A 16,159-nucleotide genomic window follows, 5' to 3' on the forward strand; every position below is an offset into this window, starting at 1 on the left:
TTGTGCCAGGGTGATAGTTATGGAGATGATCGTAGTCAGATTCTGGATATATATTGAAATTAGAACCACATGAAGACCCATCGTGGAAAGAAAACGTGTCAGGGCAAAAGCCAGGTCTTCTGTATTTTTATTTCAAATATATCTCAACTTCCAGTCAAGATGGTGGTGTTGGCAGATATGGCTTACCTATTTGCACAACCACATCAAAATTATAACTAAAAGATAGAACAACCATCACTCAGAGCCATCAGGAATCAAGCTGAATGGAAGTCTGACACCTATGGAATCAAAGAAACCACATCCATCTAGACTAGTAGGAGCAGTACGGACACGGAAGGCTGGTCTCATACCCATGTGTGGTGGATAAAATTCAGGAGGGGTATCTTAGGATCGAGGCATTCCAGTCCCACACCAGGGGTTCCAGTGCCAGGGAGATAAGTCCCCACAACTTCTGGTTGCAAAAACCAGTGGGGATTGAGTCAGTAGAAGAAACTCCTGGAGCCTCAAGCAGTTCCTCTTAAAGACCCACATATGGACTCACCTACTCGACTTACTTCCTCGGAGCTCCAGCATCAGGGTAGCAGCTTGAGAGACACCGGTGGCATATTGGGAAAAAACTGAAGTGTCTGCCATCACGGTGAGCAGAGGCCATTGTCCCTTTTCTAAACCCTCCCCCACAGAGCCAGCAAGCTGGTACCATATCTAAGACTCCATCAACCTGGCTAACACCATTTGACCTGCCTTGGAGATTCCCCAGAGACTTTGCCCCACCCACTTTACGGGCCCACCCAAGCTGCTTTTCCATATGAATGGCTAGTCGTGGCTCATACTGCACAACTTCCTAAGTCCTTTCAAAAAAGCTACAGCTGGCCTCAGTGAGCCCCCTGCCCAGCACTAGCAGTAGTCAGCCGAGATTCACACTTTGGCTTCATCTGGGAATTTCCAAGCCCAATGCAAGCAGCAGCCATCTCAGATTGCTTTACAGCTCAGGCAGGGTGGTCCTGGGCAAAACACAGGTGGGGAATTACCTTGGCCTACACCTCCCAAGAAACCTCAGGGCCAGTGCACCTAGTGGGCAGCTACAGACCACATCAGAGAACTACCACCCTGCCTCTCCATGGAGGGTAGAGATGGGCGGTAAGTGGTCATAGCCAGTCCTTGCAGCTGACTGGCCTGGATAAATCCCTTCCATGATCTGCTAACAACAACCAAGGCTCCACTGCAAGAGGAAGGTATACTCAGCCCACATGATGGGCACACCTTGAGTACCCAGCTTGGGTGATAGGGGAGGCTGTGCCACTGGACCCTATAGGACACCTACTACATTAAGCCATGCTACCAAAACATGAAGTTAAAGCAATTCTACCTAATACATAGAAACAAACACAGGGAAGCAGCCAAAATGAGGAAACAAAGAAATATGGCCCAAATGAAAGGACATGTCAAAACTCCAGAAAAAGAGCTAAATGATATGGAGATAAGCAATCTATCAGATGCAGAGTTTGAAACACTTGTTATGAGGATGCTCAAGGAACTTAGTGAGGACCTCAGCAGCATAACAGAGATCCAGTCAGAAACAAAGGATTCACTAATTGAAATAAAGGACAATTTATAAGTAAACAACAGTACAGTGGATGAACCCAAGAATCAAAGCAATGATCTGGAACATAAGGGAAAAAAAACAACCAATCAGAACAACAGGAAGAAAAAAGAATACAAAAAATAAAAAAATTAGGATAGTATAAGCAGACTCTGGGCCAACTTTAAGAGATCCAACCTTCACATCATAGGAATCCAGAAGGAAAAAAGAAAGAGCAAGCAATTGGAAATCTATTTGAAAAAATAATGAAAGAGAACTTCCCTAGTTTGGTGAAGGAAGTAGACCTGCATGTCCAGCAAGTGAAGCGGCCCAAACAAGATGGATTCCAAGAGGCCCACTACAAGACACATCATAATTAAAATGCCAAAGGTTAAAGATAAGAAGAGAATATTAAAAGCAGCAAAACCAAAGAAGTTAATTACCTACAAGGGAGTTCCCATAAGACCGTCAGCTGATTTCTCAAAAGAAACTTTGCAAGCTAGGGATTGGTAGAAATATCAGTCATTAAAAGCAGGGACCTACGGCCAGGATGGTTTTACCCAGCAAAGCTATCATTTAGAATCGAAGGGCAGATAAAGACCTTCCCAGACAAGAAAAAACTAAATGAATTCATCATCACCAAACGACTGTTATACAAAATGTTAAAGGGACTATTTAAGAAAAAGATCAAAACTATGAACAATAAAATGGCAAAAATACATACCTATCAGCAATTGAAACTGAAAAACCAACTAAACAAGAGGAACAGAGACAGAATCATGGACAGGGGAGTGCTTGGATGGTTGCCAAGTGGGAGGGAGTTGTGAGGGAGGGAATGGATAAAGGGCTGAAGGGATTAAGGAGTACAAATAGGTAGTTACAGAATAGCCTTGGGGATGTAAAGTACAGCCTAGGAAGTGGAGTAGCCAAAGAACTTCTCGAACCCTGGACACAAACACGGTGTGAAGATTGCCTGAGGGAGTGGGGGGTGCTGGGTGGAGGGGAACAGAGGGGGGAAAATCAGGACAACTGCAATGGCATAGTCAATAAAATATAATTAAAATAAATAAATAAAATATATCTCGACCCAAGGACAAGCTCAACTAAAGCTAGTTAAACTTCTTTGAAACATTGAAAAAGAGGAGCTAAAGCGCTAGCCATCATCACGTGGTTGTCTGGTTTCTCCTTACAAGGTTTCTTTAGCTCTCGTTTGAAAATAAGTAAGACTTAATTTGAACTCTTCCGTTGAATTGTTATGGTTCCTTTACACAATATATATTTCTTCCTCTAAATTTCTACTGAAAATCTACTTGTGTGAAATTTGTCAAGTGCAATTCGATAACAAGAGAAGCATCCAAATGGAAAACAAGACAGATCATTGTTGCCTAATTTGATAACACTGTAATAGCAATGCACGCAGCAGTTTTGTTGGCTCCAGCCAACTTTTATAGACGCTTTACTCTATAGAAAGCACTTAAACACACTATCTCCTTTAGTCCACACACTGTGCTGTAAGGACCCTCTTCTCACTGGCCAAATTCCTTGCCCTGCCCTCATCTCGCTGGATTGTGGAGAACAGTTAACATCTGTCTTCCCCATCTCAGTTCTGAGCCCCTGGTGCCAGAGGCCACGTTACATTCAAATTTGCACCTGCTACACTATAATCACTCAATAAATATCTGATGAATAAATGAATAAGTACATGAAAGACCAAGAGAGGGGGCAATAGGTCACACAGCTAGTCAGAGGCCAAGCAAAGAAATACATGTAGCCTCTGACTAAATTAAACTGCAAATGTGTACCTCTCCCCACTTCCTCACTCTTCTGAGGGCAATTGTGAGTAGGCAAATAGTGACTAAAAACAGGAATTCCCAGAGCCTTGGACTGAAGGTTGGCTAACTAAGACATACCATTGTAAATTTCAGCTCCATAGTTCCAGGTGACCTTTAGTGCAGGGAATGTAATTGCAAAGCTAGGTTCTGTTGGGGATTACAAAGCTCACACTTGATTCTTAGCCCTCTTGTACAGTAATGCCAAAGTTTTATCATAGCATTTTGTATTAAAATGTGTGCACGGTTGAACGCTAAAGCACAGACTTTTGAAGGGAGAAAGAACACCCGAGATTATTCAGTCCATTTCCTTCCCTTCTTTAACAGCTTTATTGAGATATAATTTACATACCATAAAGTTCACCTATTTTAAGTGTACAATTAAATAATATTTTTATGTTTTATAATGTTTATCTATTTTTTAAGAAACTTTCTTACAACTTTTATTTGGTAAAACAATGTTTTCATGTTTCTCAACACTAAAGATATATCAGCATTATTTGAGTTTTAGAATGTCCCTCCTCAGTGGTGTGTAAACACAGCCTCATATATCTCGAAGTCTGCCCAAACATAGTCGGATTTTATCCATGTTCTTAACTTTTTTATTGAGTATTCTATTGCAGTTGTCCCAATTTCAATTCAATAATTTTTAGTAAAATTGTAGGGTTGTGTTACTATCACCACCATGCCACATTTCCATTTTAGAACATTTCCATCACATCCTAAAACACCCTTGTCCGAGTGTGGTTGATTCCTGTTCCCACCTCCAGTCCTAGGCAATCACTAATCTGATTTTTGCTTCTATGAAATTGTGGGTTTTTTTTGACATTTCATCTGAATGAAATCATACAACAGGGAGTTTTGGCATCTAGATTCTCTCACTTAGCATAATTTTGTTGAGCTTCATCCATGTTGTAGACTGTATCAGTACTTTGTTTCTTTTATTGCTGAATAATATTTCATTATATGGATATAGAACATATTGTTTATTTGCTCACCGGTTGATGGACGTATAGATTGTTTTAATATTTTTGCTATTATGAATAATGCTGCTATTAACATGTGTATACAAGTTTTTAGGTAAACATACTTTTTCATTTCTCTTGGGTAGAAATCTAGGAATACAATGGCTGGGTGACAGGTAGATTTATGTTTACCTTTATAAGGAACTACTGGACTATTTTCCAGAGTGACTGAGCCATTTCATCTCCCCACAGCGTTTCAGTTTTCCCATGTCCTTGTCAACACTTGCTATTGTCTGTCTTTTTACTGATAGCCATTCTAGTGGTTGTGTGTGGTGGTTTCTCATTGTGGTTTTAATTTACATTTCCCTAATAACTAGTGAGGTTGACCATCTTTTCATGAGCTTATTAGTCACTTGTATTTTATCCTTAGAACTGCCCAGTCATATCTTTTGCCTATTTTTTAATTGGGTTGTTTGTCTTGTTATTATTGATTTGTAATTATATATATTGGGTGTGAATCTTATACATACATATGATTTGCAAATATTTTCTCTCAATGCATATCTTTTCTTTTTATTTGCTTAATAGTGTATTTTGAAGCCCAGTTTTTTAAAAAGTCTAATGACATCCAATTTATCTGTTTTTCTCGCATTAATGGCTCATGCTTTTGGTGTTGCATCTGCTTACCCTTTTTAAGATCAAAGGTCATGAAGATTTTCTCCTAGAAGTTTTATAGTTTTAGCTCTTACATTTAGGAATGCAATCCTAAATGTTTTCTTACGGTATGATATATTAGATCTGTTATTTCTTGTGTAGTGTAAATTTAAATATGTATTTTTTCATGTATTTAATTAACTCAGCATCATTTACTTAAAAGATTATTCTTTTACCATGAAATTGTCTTAGCATCTTGTCAAGAATCAATCAATCACAAATATAGTGGTTTATGTCTAGACTCTCGATTCTCTTTCATTGATCTATGAGTCTATTCTACACCTATCAACTGTATTGAATTCCATGAATTATCATATTAGGAACTGTAAGCCTTCCAACTTTGTGATTACTTTTAATTGTTTTTTTCTCTTACGGATCCTTGCATTTCCATATTCATTTTAGTATCATCTTGTTAGTTTTTTGAAAAAGTATCTTGGGATGCTGATAGAGATTGCCTTAAATATGTAGATAAATTTGTTGAAAATTTCCATCTTCATAACATTGACTGTTCCACACCATAAACAGAACATGTCTCCATTTACTTAGACCTTCTTCCACTTTTTTCAGCAATGTTTTGAACTTTGTAACATACATGTCCTTTAATTCTTTTGTTTAAATTTATTTCTAAGTATTTTTTGATACCATTGTGAATGAAATTGCTTACTTAATTTCATTTTCAGATTGCTCTTTGCTAATGATAAAAGTATAATTGAATTTCATACATTGATCTTCTGTCCTATGACCTTGCTGAAATTGAAAGTGCAGTATGTAGAAACAATAGATTATTATTAAGACTTAGAAAAGAAGGAAATCCTGCCATTTGTAACAACATGGATGGATGATGACTCTGAAGGATATTATAATTAGTGAAATAAGTCAGACACAGAAAAACGACTATCGCATGATCTCACTTATATGTGGAATCTAAAATAGTCAAATTCATAGGAGCAGAGAGCAGAGTGGTGTTTGTCAGAGGCCGGAGGGTAAAGGAAATGGGCAGGCGTTGGTCCAGGAGTTACACAGGATGAGTAAGTTCTGGTGGGCTATGTAACACTATATTTCATACTTGAAATTTGCTAAGAGAATAGATCTTGTGTTCTCACCATACACAGTGGTAACTGTGTGAGGTGATGAATGTGTTAATTAGCTCAGCTGCGGTCATCACTTGTACAATGTGTACATCTGTCAAAGCCTCACAGTGTATATCTTACATATGCATAATTTTTATTTGTTAAGTATACCTCAATTATACTGGAAAACCCAACTCATAGAAAATGGACTCATAGAAACAGAAAGCTGATTGGTCAATTGGTAGGTAGTCAAAGGGCACAAACAAACTTTTAAAGACCTTAAGTTTAATTTATGTGAGTTATATCTAATGTCATATATAAATTTGCCATAGTAGAAAATGCAACTGAGAAATATTTTACTCATCACTAATTTAACAAGACTTTAAATAAAAATCATCTTTTAAATTAATAGTAGTAAGCCCATTACATGTTAACATAAACAAAAAATGTTTATGAAGACAATTGTTTTCTAAAACAAAAGTGATTTAGTGAGAAGTGTAATATTGTTTAACATTTTTACTAATCTCTAACGTTGGGCGCACTAGACGGCTGCTAAATACCATATCTGCTTCTGCATTGAAACTGTTGCATTATGTCGCTTGATTGAAGTAAATGAAGAGAATTCAGTCTCATACGGTTATGAAGTCCTATGGTTATAGAGGAACTGCACAGTACACTTGTGAGACACTAATTTGCACAAGGCAAACAATATCTCACTGTTATTTTGAAACTAGTTTTGACCTTGCAGATCACCTGAATTGGTGCCGGGGACACTGGGTGGGTGTCTGCTCCTCACACTGGGCCATCCTGGCTTCCCCCACCCCACACAGATGCCTGCCTGGCGCTGCCCTGTCTCATGGCTTAGGACTGAATAGTTTAGGAAGGAACTGGAGCAGGGCAGGGCAGGAATCGTGAACTTCATTGATAAGTACTAGATGGGCTGTGGCATTGATGAGTTAATTCTGATGATTTTGTGTGTATTGTGTGAGAGTTTATGAGTAAAAATGTTGATGTTGAAAATGAGGGTTCTCAGTGGAGGAAAAAGGAAAAACCAATGAGGAATGGGGGAGGTGAGGAAGACTATTGTGTTTATGGATTTGAATTGGCGATATCAGTTGGAATAATCAGTATAAATGTTTGATGTCTAGACAGTTTAACTCTGGCCGGGTGGCTCAGTTAGTTGGAGCGTCATCCTGTATACAGAATGTCCACCCTGTTTGATCTCTGGTGAGGGCACATGCCTAGACTGCCGGTTTGGTCCCTGGTCAGGGAGTGTACGAGAGACAACTCATCAGTGTTTCTCTCTCACATCAGTGTTTCTCTCCCTCTTTCCCCCTCCCTTCCCTTTTCTAGAATCAATAAGCATGTCCTCAGGTGAGGATTAGAGAGTGTGTGTGTGTGTGTGTGTGTGTGTGTGTGTGTGTGTGTGTGTGTTTCTCCAGTCTCTCTAATACACGGACATAGAAACAACAGAATCACTGAGCAATGAGCTCACTGGGTACCCAGATCGTGCCTTCTAAATTTCTTCTTTGGAGAAATGCCTGATTGCAATCTTGGTAAGGAGGGCACAGGGAAGCCTCGAACACCTTCTGGTGCCAGCAAGCTAAGATCTCTTGATGACCAGTGGGAGCCCAAAAGTTGTGGATGCTGCCCAGAGGGACTCCTCCTGGACTGAAACTATTTTCTTTTCAAAATAACTTAAATATTTTATATTTGTGTATATTTATTAACTCCTTGTGTCTGGCCCCTATACAGCTATAACAGTAAAACAAATTTACAGATAAACAAATAGCATCATAAAGGAACATAATCAGTGGTAGAAAAGTCACTGGGACTGATGGGATGTCACCATGTGCTTCATCTGAGCGGGGCTGCAAACAAAGGTTGAAAAGCACCCTGTCCAGCTGGATCTCTGCTCCTGTGCCAGTCTCATGAGTGCCCTGTAGGGGACACTGTTGGGGTCAACCCAGGTCCCCTCATCGCCCTTTTTCTGCGGTGTGTCCATCCACCAGCTTCTATGTGCTTTGATGCAAACGGCTCTCCATCGTGTCCTTCTTCCAAAGTTTGCCGTTAGAGTGCCACAGCCACCTTATCTGCCCCACACACTGAGCTGGGGGTGCCTGGGACTGTATGTCTCTGCAGTGGGGCACACAACCAATAACTGATTATGTGGGAGGCTCCAAAGTGCTTGGCTTGAGATGAGATTAACTCTTGGGTACAGGTTATATTCTGGAGCTCCCCGTGAGGATCGGGCTGAGGCTGGAACTTTGCCAGAAGTTGCACTCTTGCTTGGTTCCCTCCCTTCTTCTCTCCCAGATTCCATTACTGGTTTCTCCTGGGTCCACTTCCCTAACGACATATCAATGGCATTGAAACCTTGGTGTAGGGTTCTGTTTCTGGAAGAACTTGAACTAAAACAAGCCTATTTCTGGGAGAACATGAGCCCAAATGTGCCCTTCTGGAGTCAGGGAGCCTTCAACTTTGAGCTGCAGTATATTCTCTATCCATCATTGGATGTCAGTGTTCTGAATGCATACAGCCTCTGGCTGGAGACATCTTCGCTAAATATAGAAAGGGGACACAAGATATGTTATTGGTGGATGGATGGCTCTAATGGGTCCCTGGCCTCTCTCAGAGAAGCAGGAGTCATCACCTAAACCACTAGTTCAAGACTAGAGGAAGCCTGCAGAGGAATTCCCGCAGGCTTTGCTCTCAAAGGTGTGTGAGGCAACTGCCCTCTAGGGGTTGGACAGCGGGAGGGTCTTGTGATTTGGGACGAGCGTAGAGTGTTCTTGCCTCAGAAGACACAGAAACTACAGGATGGAAGTTGCTGGTAAGCCTGGACCTGAAAAGCTGGGGAAAAGACGGATGGGGGTCACTGTAGCAAAGAGGATGAGCAATGGACATCGAAGGTGATCTGCAAGCAAGGACACCAAAGCCAGGGAGGTGACAGAAAGTACAAACTCTCCTTGAGCTTATGCATTGAGGTGGGACTGCAGGATAGCTTTCAGGGACCTGCAAGAAAAGATCCTCACATTAAGTTCTGCAGAAAATATAGTCATAAAGGCCTGTCTTATTGGGAGGAATAGAGAAGGTGTCACGGGAGGGGAAAATGTGTGAGTAAATGCTCTATGTTGTGAGGTGAGCATTTTAAGTTATTCTCTCATACTATCAGGACTTTCTTATTACAGAAAAAAGTCTTGTTATTTACAAATATCCCTAAATAGTTCATTGCAACCACTTCTTTTGTACTAGAGTAGGACTTTGGGGGGTTATTCTCATTTAGATGTGATTTTATGATTACCAGCAAGCTGAAAAGAGTTTAAATAAATGTATTTTCAAGACAATGATGATGAGATGAAGATACCACAATAAACAAAAACAGTATCCACTTTCTCTTTCTTTTTTCCCATACCCCATCCTAAAGTGTAAGCATCAGGGCAAGGAAACTTGCACAAGTTACATGTGGTGTTTCTTTTCTTCTCTTTAATCAGACTTCTGAACGGTGGACTGGAAGGCAGGCTCAAAGTGTCCCAAATGCCAGGATGGGAAATTTTGATTCTGTCATTCAAATAGTGAAGAGCCTATGAAAGTGTTTGAAGAGGGTCAGTTCTATATGATTAAGAAAATCAATGGATTGACTGGTTAGGTGATCAAATAAATTAAAAGCGAAGAGACCAGGTGTGTCCAGGTAAGAGGTAGGGAATTGCCTATCCTCAACATTATGAGTGGGAGGAGGAAAAGGTGGAAGAGCAGGTGCAGACTGATGATGTCAAGGCAATAGGGCTGATTGATTAGAGGTGCACAGTGAGATCCAAGGAAGTAGGAATTGAGAATGAGCCCCAAGTGCAAGATCTGGCTGCTCAATAGACAGCACTACCCTCACTAAGGAAGAAATGTAGAAGGAGCAGGCAGGTTTGCAAGGGTTGGGACCAAGTTGCATTTAGGACACATCCAACGTGAACTGGCTTTGGGAGGCAGATTTCTACAAAGCAGTGGTTTACAAGTCTGAAGCCCAGGAGGGAGGTTTAGCTGTAGACGGAGTGATGATAATGACTAACAAGTTCATCCCTCCAGGTAGCCTTCATTTGCTTCTTCTCTATCCTGTACAGTGTTTACCAGCTGGTTGTCAAGGAGGAGAGACTTCAGAAGTCACGGAGAGCAGCTGACATCATCGAGTGCTTTTCGGTGCCTGTGAGCTACAGGAACGCCTCCAGCCTTGATTCTCTGCACTACTTTGCTGCTGAATTGAAGCCCGCCAACCTGCCTGTCACTCAGCCCTTTACAGTGGGTGACAACAAGACATACAATGGCTACTGGAACCCCCCACTTTCCCCTCTGAAAAGCTACAGTATCTACTTCCAAGCACTCAGCAAAGCCAATGGCGTAAGTATGGCCACATGGAGGCTTTTGCTTGTCTTGTTTGTATTCCCCCCTTTCTCAAATGAGAAGGTAGAGCAGCTTTAGAGCAGAGGTTGACACATAATGTCCATGGACCAAATCTAGCCCCATACCTTTTTTATGGCAAATAAGGTGTTTAATTTTTGTTCTTTTATTGATTTGAGAGAGAGAGAGATTGAGATTGATTTGTTGTTCCACTTGTTTGTTTATTCCTTGGTTGCTTCCTGTATGTGCCCTGACCAGGAATCGAACCCACAACCTTGGTGTATTGAGCCAACACTCTAACCAACTGACCTACCTGGGCAGGGCTATTTTGTTTTTACTACAGCAATACCTTTTCGTTTATATAGTCTATGGCTGTTTTGATGCTGCAATAGTACAGCTGAGTAGTTGCCACAGACATTATGCCCCATGAAGCCTAAAATATTTACCATATGAACCTTTACAGAAAAATTCTGCAGATCTCTTCATTAGAAGATTTTAAAAAAGATGTTTCACTTGGGCACTTCACATGGCCTGAGTTTTAATTTCCTCATCTATAAAATACCTATTAATTTTATATCTATGAATATACTAAGCATATTGTAGTTAATCAGTAAATACTAGATTTTTTATGATTACCGTTAGTCACATTAGAAAATATTTTTTCTCCCAGAGACAAGGTAAGCTTTTTTTGTATCAAGTATTTTGTCGGTTAGGACATGTCTTTTATGTAGCTTCTATGCATTGCTCTTGGATTATACTCTTAGGGACCAGTAGAACCAATGCAAGCACCTTCTCAGGTGGTACTCTTTCTGTTACAGAAGATCTTTCTACCATCCACTTCCCCTCTTCACAAACACACCCATCTAGTCTCAGTTTCTGCAAGCTAAATATCTTTAGTTCCTCTTATGACACAGGTTTATCTTTCTCATCTTCTGTGTTTTTGTGGGCATGCTGCAAGTGAATATATTTCATTCAACAAATACATAACGAAAAACTGATGCACGGTAGGCCTCTACAGCTCACATTAAGATTAGTTGTATGCAGTCTTATGGAAACACAAGGGAGTGGAGAGTGTGCCATGCTCCACAGCATAGTTGGGAAGTGAGGAGGTCCCTGGAGAAGGAAAAGCTGAGACAAAAGCAAGATTCGGCGAAGTGTGCGGAGAATGTCCTCGCAGGCTCTGGTGGAAAACAGAGAGTTTAGTCTGTCAGTGCTAGTCATTACCTTGTGAGAAACCTGGTTTGAGGAACTCATTAACATTTAAAATGTCCACAGACCCATTTAAATTCCACACTGGTATTTCGGCTCTGCATTTATTACTGGTTCAAGCAGCACTCCTCACAGAGACCATAAAATTACAAAGAGAAGCAGCCAGACTGCCTTCCACCTGTCCATCTGGCCTTCCCTCTGCACGAACACTGACGTGTTGAGGAGGAAGACATAAAGATGGGCAGAAGCATCTCGGGGCCTCTCTTGTTCCTGATTCTCTGCATCCCATACCAGCCAGGTTCTTGGTTCATCACAACTCTGGCAAGGTATGGCTTTCCCTGCTCTTGGAAACACGTCAAGAGATGCTGTTGGATGTGCATGTTATGAAGAGGAGTAACAGCTGTACTCAGTTCACATTCTGTTACATTCCTACAAAGAGTCCCATAAAAACCCAGCCAGATGCCAAGTCTATAGAACCAAAAAAAAAAAAATGGCAAATGGAGTCCAGAAGGAGCATGGTTGGCCCTGAGCAGAAGAACTGATCAGGCAGAAGGACTTCTGGGGGCTTTATTCCCCAAACATCACACAACAGATCCCATTCTCAAGGCATGGGGTTTTTCCATGGCAAATACAGCCACGCACTCTGAAGCTACCTCATCGAGGAAACAATGTCTCCTGTTACTTCCAAGATGAGCAAGGCAAGGCCTTGCTCACTCATAAGCAGTAGTTACTTCTGCTTTCAGGCCCATGCCTTGTGCCCTCCCCGTTTGGATCTAAGATCTGCAGTAATGAAAACTCAAGCAGGAATGGAACTGGAAGGGTCCTTAGGCCAGTTGTCTTGAGGGTATAGTTGGCCTCACAAGAACAGAGAGGAAAAGCGGTGGGAGCTATTGTATTTTCAGAGTGTTGTATGTTTCTGGCCAGAGACAGACTAGACCCTGCTTCAAATTACTGTATTTAGTATTAAGTTTTACTGAACAGGGTTGGGTGAAAGGGTCGCAGGAGGAGAAAAGCTATTCTCAGTCTGAGACGTCTTGGCTTGGCCCTTCTCAGATTTCTTCACACCGAAAAGCAAGCAGACAATGCAGCTAAGCCTGGAGGATTTTTGAAGAGAAAATGTTATAACCCTCAAACTCCTTATCAGCCAAGTTGTTGTTCTTGTGCAAATACATCAGAAAGACATTTTCAGTATCCACAGGCTCCCACATGCCCTGCTTCTAATAAATCATTCAAAGAGCAATTGGCTGAGCAATGAATCAAAATGAAGAAATCAAGAATAGAGAAATATGGGATAAAATGACCAATAGTGAGTAGAGAAACTAATTATACATGGCGTTAATGCTAAATATTTGCTGTAAATATGTTACAAAAGAGGTTAATATAAAAACTATTTAAAGAGAGGATATATAGTGTAAAATATTAACAATTGTGATCTAGGTCTATAATTCACTATTATGTCAATAAAAACTGAGAAAGAGAGGATTTTATGAGGGTAAATAAGAATCTGCTAATTTTCTCACTTTAGACAGGATGGAATAAATACTACTATTTTGATACTGAGAATTTTTAAAAATATAGTTTTTAAACATAAAAGCAGCCTTCTAAACTATCATTTAAAAGCCTGAAAAAAAACCCTACAAAGAAAAGAGGGAGAAACAAAGGAAATTATAAGTAAACATAAAAATCAGCAACTATAAAGCAAGACAAAAGCACTAAATTTTTTAAGTGGTGTTTATCTTGCCTCGTAAAAGGGGAAAAAGATCTCTTGGATCAAGTAAAAACCAGAATTCAGCAAATGCATGTTACCAAGTGGTTAAAAACAAAGGATGAACCAAAATTATATTAAACTAAAACAAGTTGTAGGAAAGTATAATGGCCACCTGTCGCAGGCCAGTCAGGGGGCTGGTTTGATTAATTCTCTGTCCATCAGCCTCATTACTCCCAACTTTACTGCAAGTTTCAGTCAAAGCCGGGTAAGAGAATTTTACGGCCCAGTATCTTTATTCTATGGATATGATGGATTTGTTTTAGCTTAGCAGAGTGGCTAAACATTCAGCCTTTACAAATCACACTGCCTACACACAAAACCCTATTATCTGTGCCACTTTAAGAAAGCTGTTAAGAGAGTTAGATATTGTTGATTAATTAATTACATAAACATCTAGCAAGCACATAATATATGTAAAAATAAAATGTGTACTTCTTCTAAGTGCCAGGAATAAAGCAGCAAGCCAAACAAAGAACTCCCTGTCCTCAGAACGTTTACACTCTAGAAGAGGAGAAACCAAAAATAATTAATTAATTAATTAATTAATTAATTAATGGAATAGTATGCCAAATAATTGGTCCTTAGGTTTAGGAACATGTGAAGGTCACTCGTTAAATGTTGACAGTTATTAGGATGAGGATAAAAACCCTCTGTAGACTCTACAACGATCTGTATAAATGTGGAGTATTTTAAGTCCAGCTGTATAGACACTGATGGAGAATCCAAGTATGATGTGCCTTGTGAGGCATGGTGCTCAGAGTCCTTGCAGACATTTTCATAGTGTGAGCTGTTCACGGGCACTTGTGTTCGGAATTCGATTAGATCAGTGATACCACACTTATGCATGGATGCTTTCTTTTTTAAATTTTAAAAAAGTTGTTGTTATTCTGTTACAGTTGTTCCCATTTTCCCCCATTGCCCTCCTCTTTGTACCCCTCCCCCTTTCCCATGGGCAATTCCCACACCGTTGTCCATGTCAGTGGGTCATTCATACATGTTTTTGTGACTGATCTTTTCCCTTCTTCCCACCATTATTCCCCTCCCCCTTCCCTCTGGCAGCTGTCAGTCTGTTCCACGTTTCCATGTCTCTGATTCTATCTTGCGCATTAGTTTATTTTGTTCATTAAATTCCTCCTGTAAGTGAGGTCATATGGTGTTTGTTTTGGCTTCTTTCACTTAGCATAATAGTCTCCAGTTCCGACCATGCTGTTGTAAAAGAGAGGAGCTCCTTCTTTCTTTCTGCTGTGGAGTATTCCACTGTGTAAATGTACCACAGCTTTTTGATCCACTCCTCCTCTGATGGGCACTTAAGCTGTTTCCAGTACTTGGCTGTTATAAATAGCCCTGCTATGACCATAGGGTGCATAAGTTCTTTTGAATTGGTAATTTGGGATTCTTAGGGTATATGCCAAGCAGTGGAATTGCTGGGTCAAAAAGCAGTTCCATTTTGCATTTTTTTTTTAGGAAATTCCATACTCTTTCCCACAGTGGCTACACCAGTCTGCATTTCTACCAACAGTGCACTAGGGTTCCCTTTTCTCTACATCCTCACCAGCACTTATTATTTGTTGATTTATTAATATTGTTTGTTATTAATGATCACCATTCTGACAGATGTGAGGTCTTAATTTGTATCTCTCTGTTGGCTAGTGATGTTGGGAGAACATATTTGCCAATGATACATCAGACAAGTGTTTAATCTCCAAAATATATGAAGAACTTATACAACTAACACCAGGAAGACAAACAATCCAATTAAAAAATGGGTGAAGGACCTGAATAGACACTTCTCCAAGGAAGACATACAGATGGCCCATATGAAAAAATGCTCCACGCCATGGTGCTCTCTTAATAAATACAAGAGCAGTCCCAGCTTTTGAAGCACCTGTCTTTCTTGTGACTTGGGCCACATTGTAACCATTTGTTTTGAATAGCTCATACAAATATCTTACAAATTTACAGCATTTTAGAGGTGGATAGATTTTGAAGTGTCATCTAGACTAGACACTGAGCCAACAAGATATCTCTAATAAAGCATTCTTGGCAGGTCATTACATAGCCTCAACTTGACCACTGCAATTCTCTAGAAGGAAAGAGAGTTGGTTTTGAGGGGAGCAGGCAAAATTATCGATACTTTTCCTCCTTCTGTAAAGCCAAATTCTGTCTCTGTAACTCTCTCCTCTCAAGCACTTGTATTGATTTGAACAAATCAAATCTTCCTTCCCATGGAGAAAATATGGAAGTACCAACTACCATCCCCGGCTGCGCAGGCTATTTCTCATTGATATTTAACATGTAATTACTTCTGTTGCTCACATGGCATGATTTCTGTATCTCTTTCATCCTGTGTATTCTATCCTCTCATAGACAGACTGCTTTGTCTCCATGCCCTCCTTAAAAAGAAGTGCCCAAAACCTAGCATTGTGCTTCACATATAGTTACGACAGCTACATTTTAACTACCCTTCTTCTCTTGATCATTTTCTAAGACACTATTTCTCCAACACTCCAAGATACTTTTCTCTCACTTCAGGACTTTCACACAAGCTGTTATTTTACTTGAACCTCTCTTTTATTTATTCTTTGCAGAATTAATACCTTCTTATTTTTCAGACCTCATCATTTTTTACATGTCCTTTA

General features: G+C 40.2%; 1 protein-coding gene across 1 annotated transcript in view; it reads left to right on the forward strand.

The window, feature by feature from the left end:
* The window catches only part of PTPRT (protein tyrosine phosphatase receptor type T), a 668,669-nt gene that overhangs the window by 464,159 nt on the left and 188,351 nt on the right, over positions 1-16,159 (forward strand). Inside the window, exon 12 of the mRNA XM_054574063.1 lies at positions 10,270-10,543. Within this exon, the coding sequence (XP_054430038.1) occupies positions 10,270-10,543 (274 nt within the window). The remainder of the gene's footprint in view (positions 1-10,269; positions 10,544-16,159) is intronic.

The sequence above is a fragment of the Pteronotus mesoamericanus genome, unplaced genomic scaffold, assembly GCF_021234165.1.
Source record: "Pteronotus mesoamericanus isolate MK-2021 breed Mesoamerican mustached bat unplaced genomic scaffold, CSHL_Meso_final contig_25, whole genome shotgun sequence".
Lineage (NCBI taxonomy): Eukaryota > Metazoa > Chordata > Mammalia > Chiroptera > Mormoopidae > Pteronotus > Pteronotus mesoamericanus.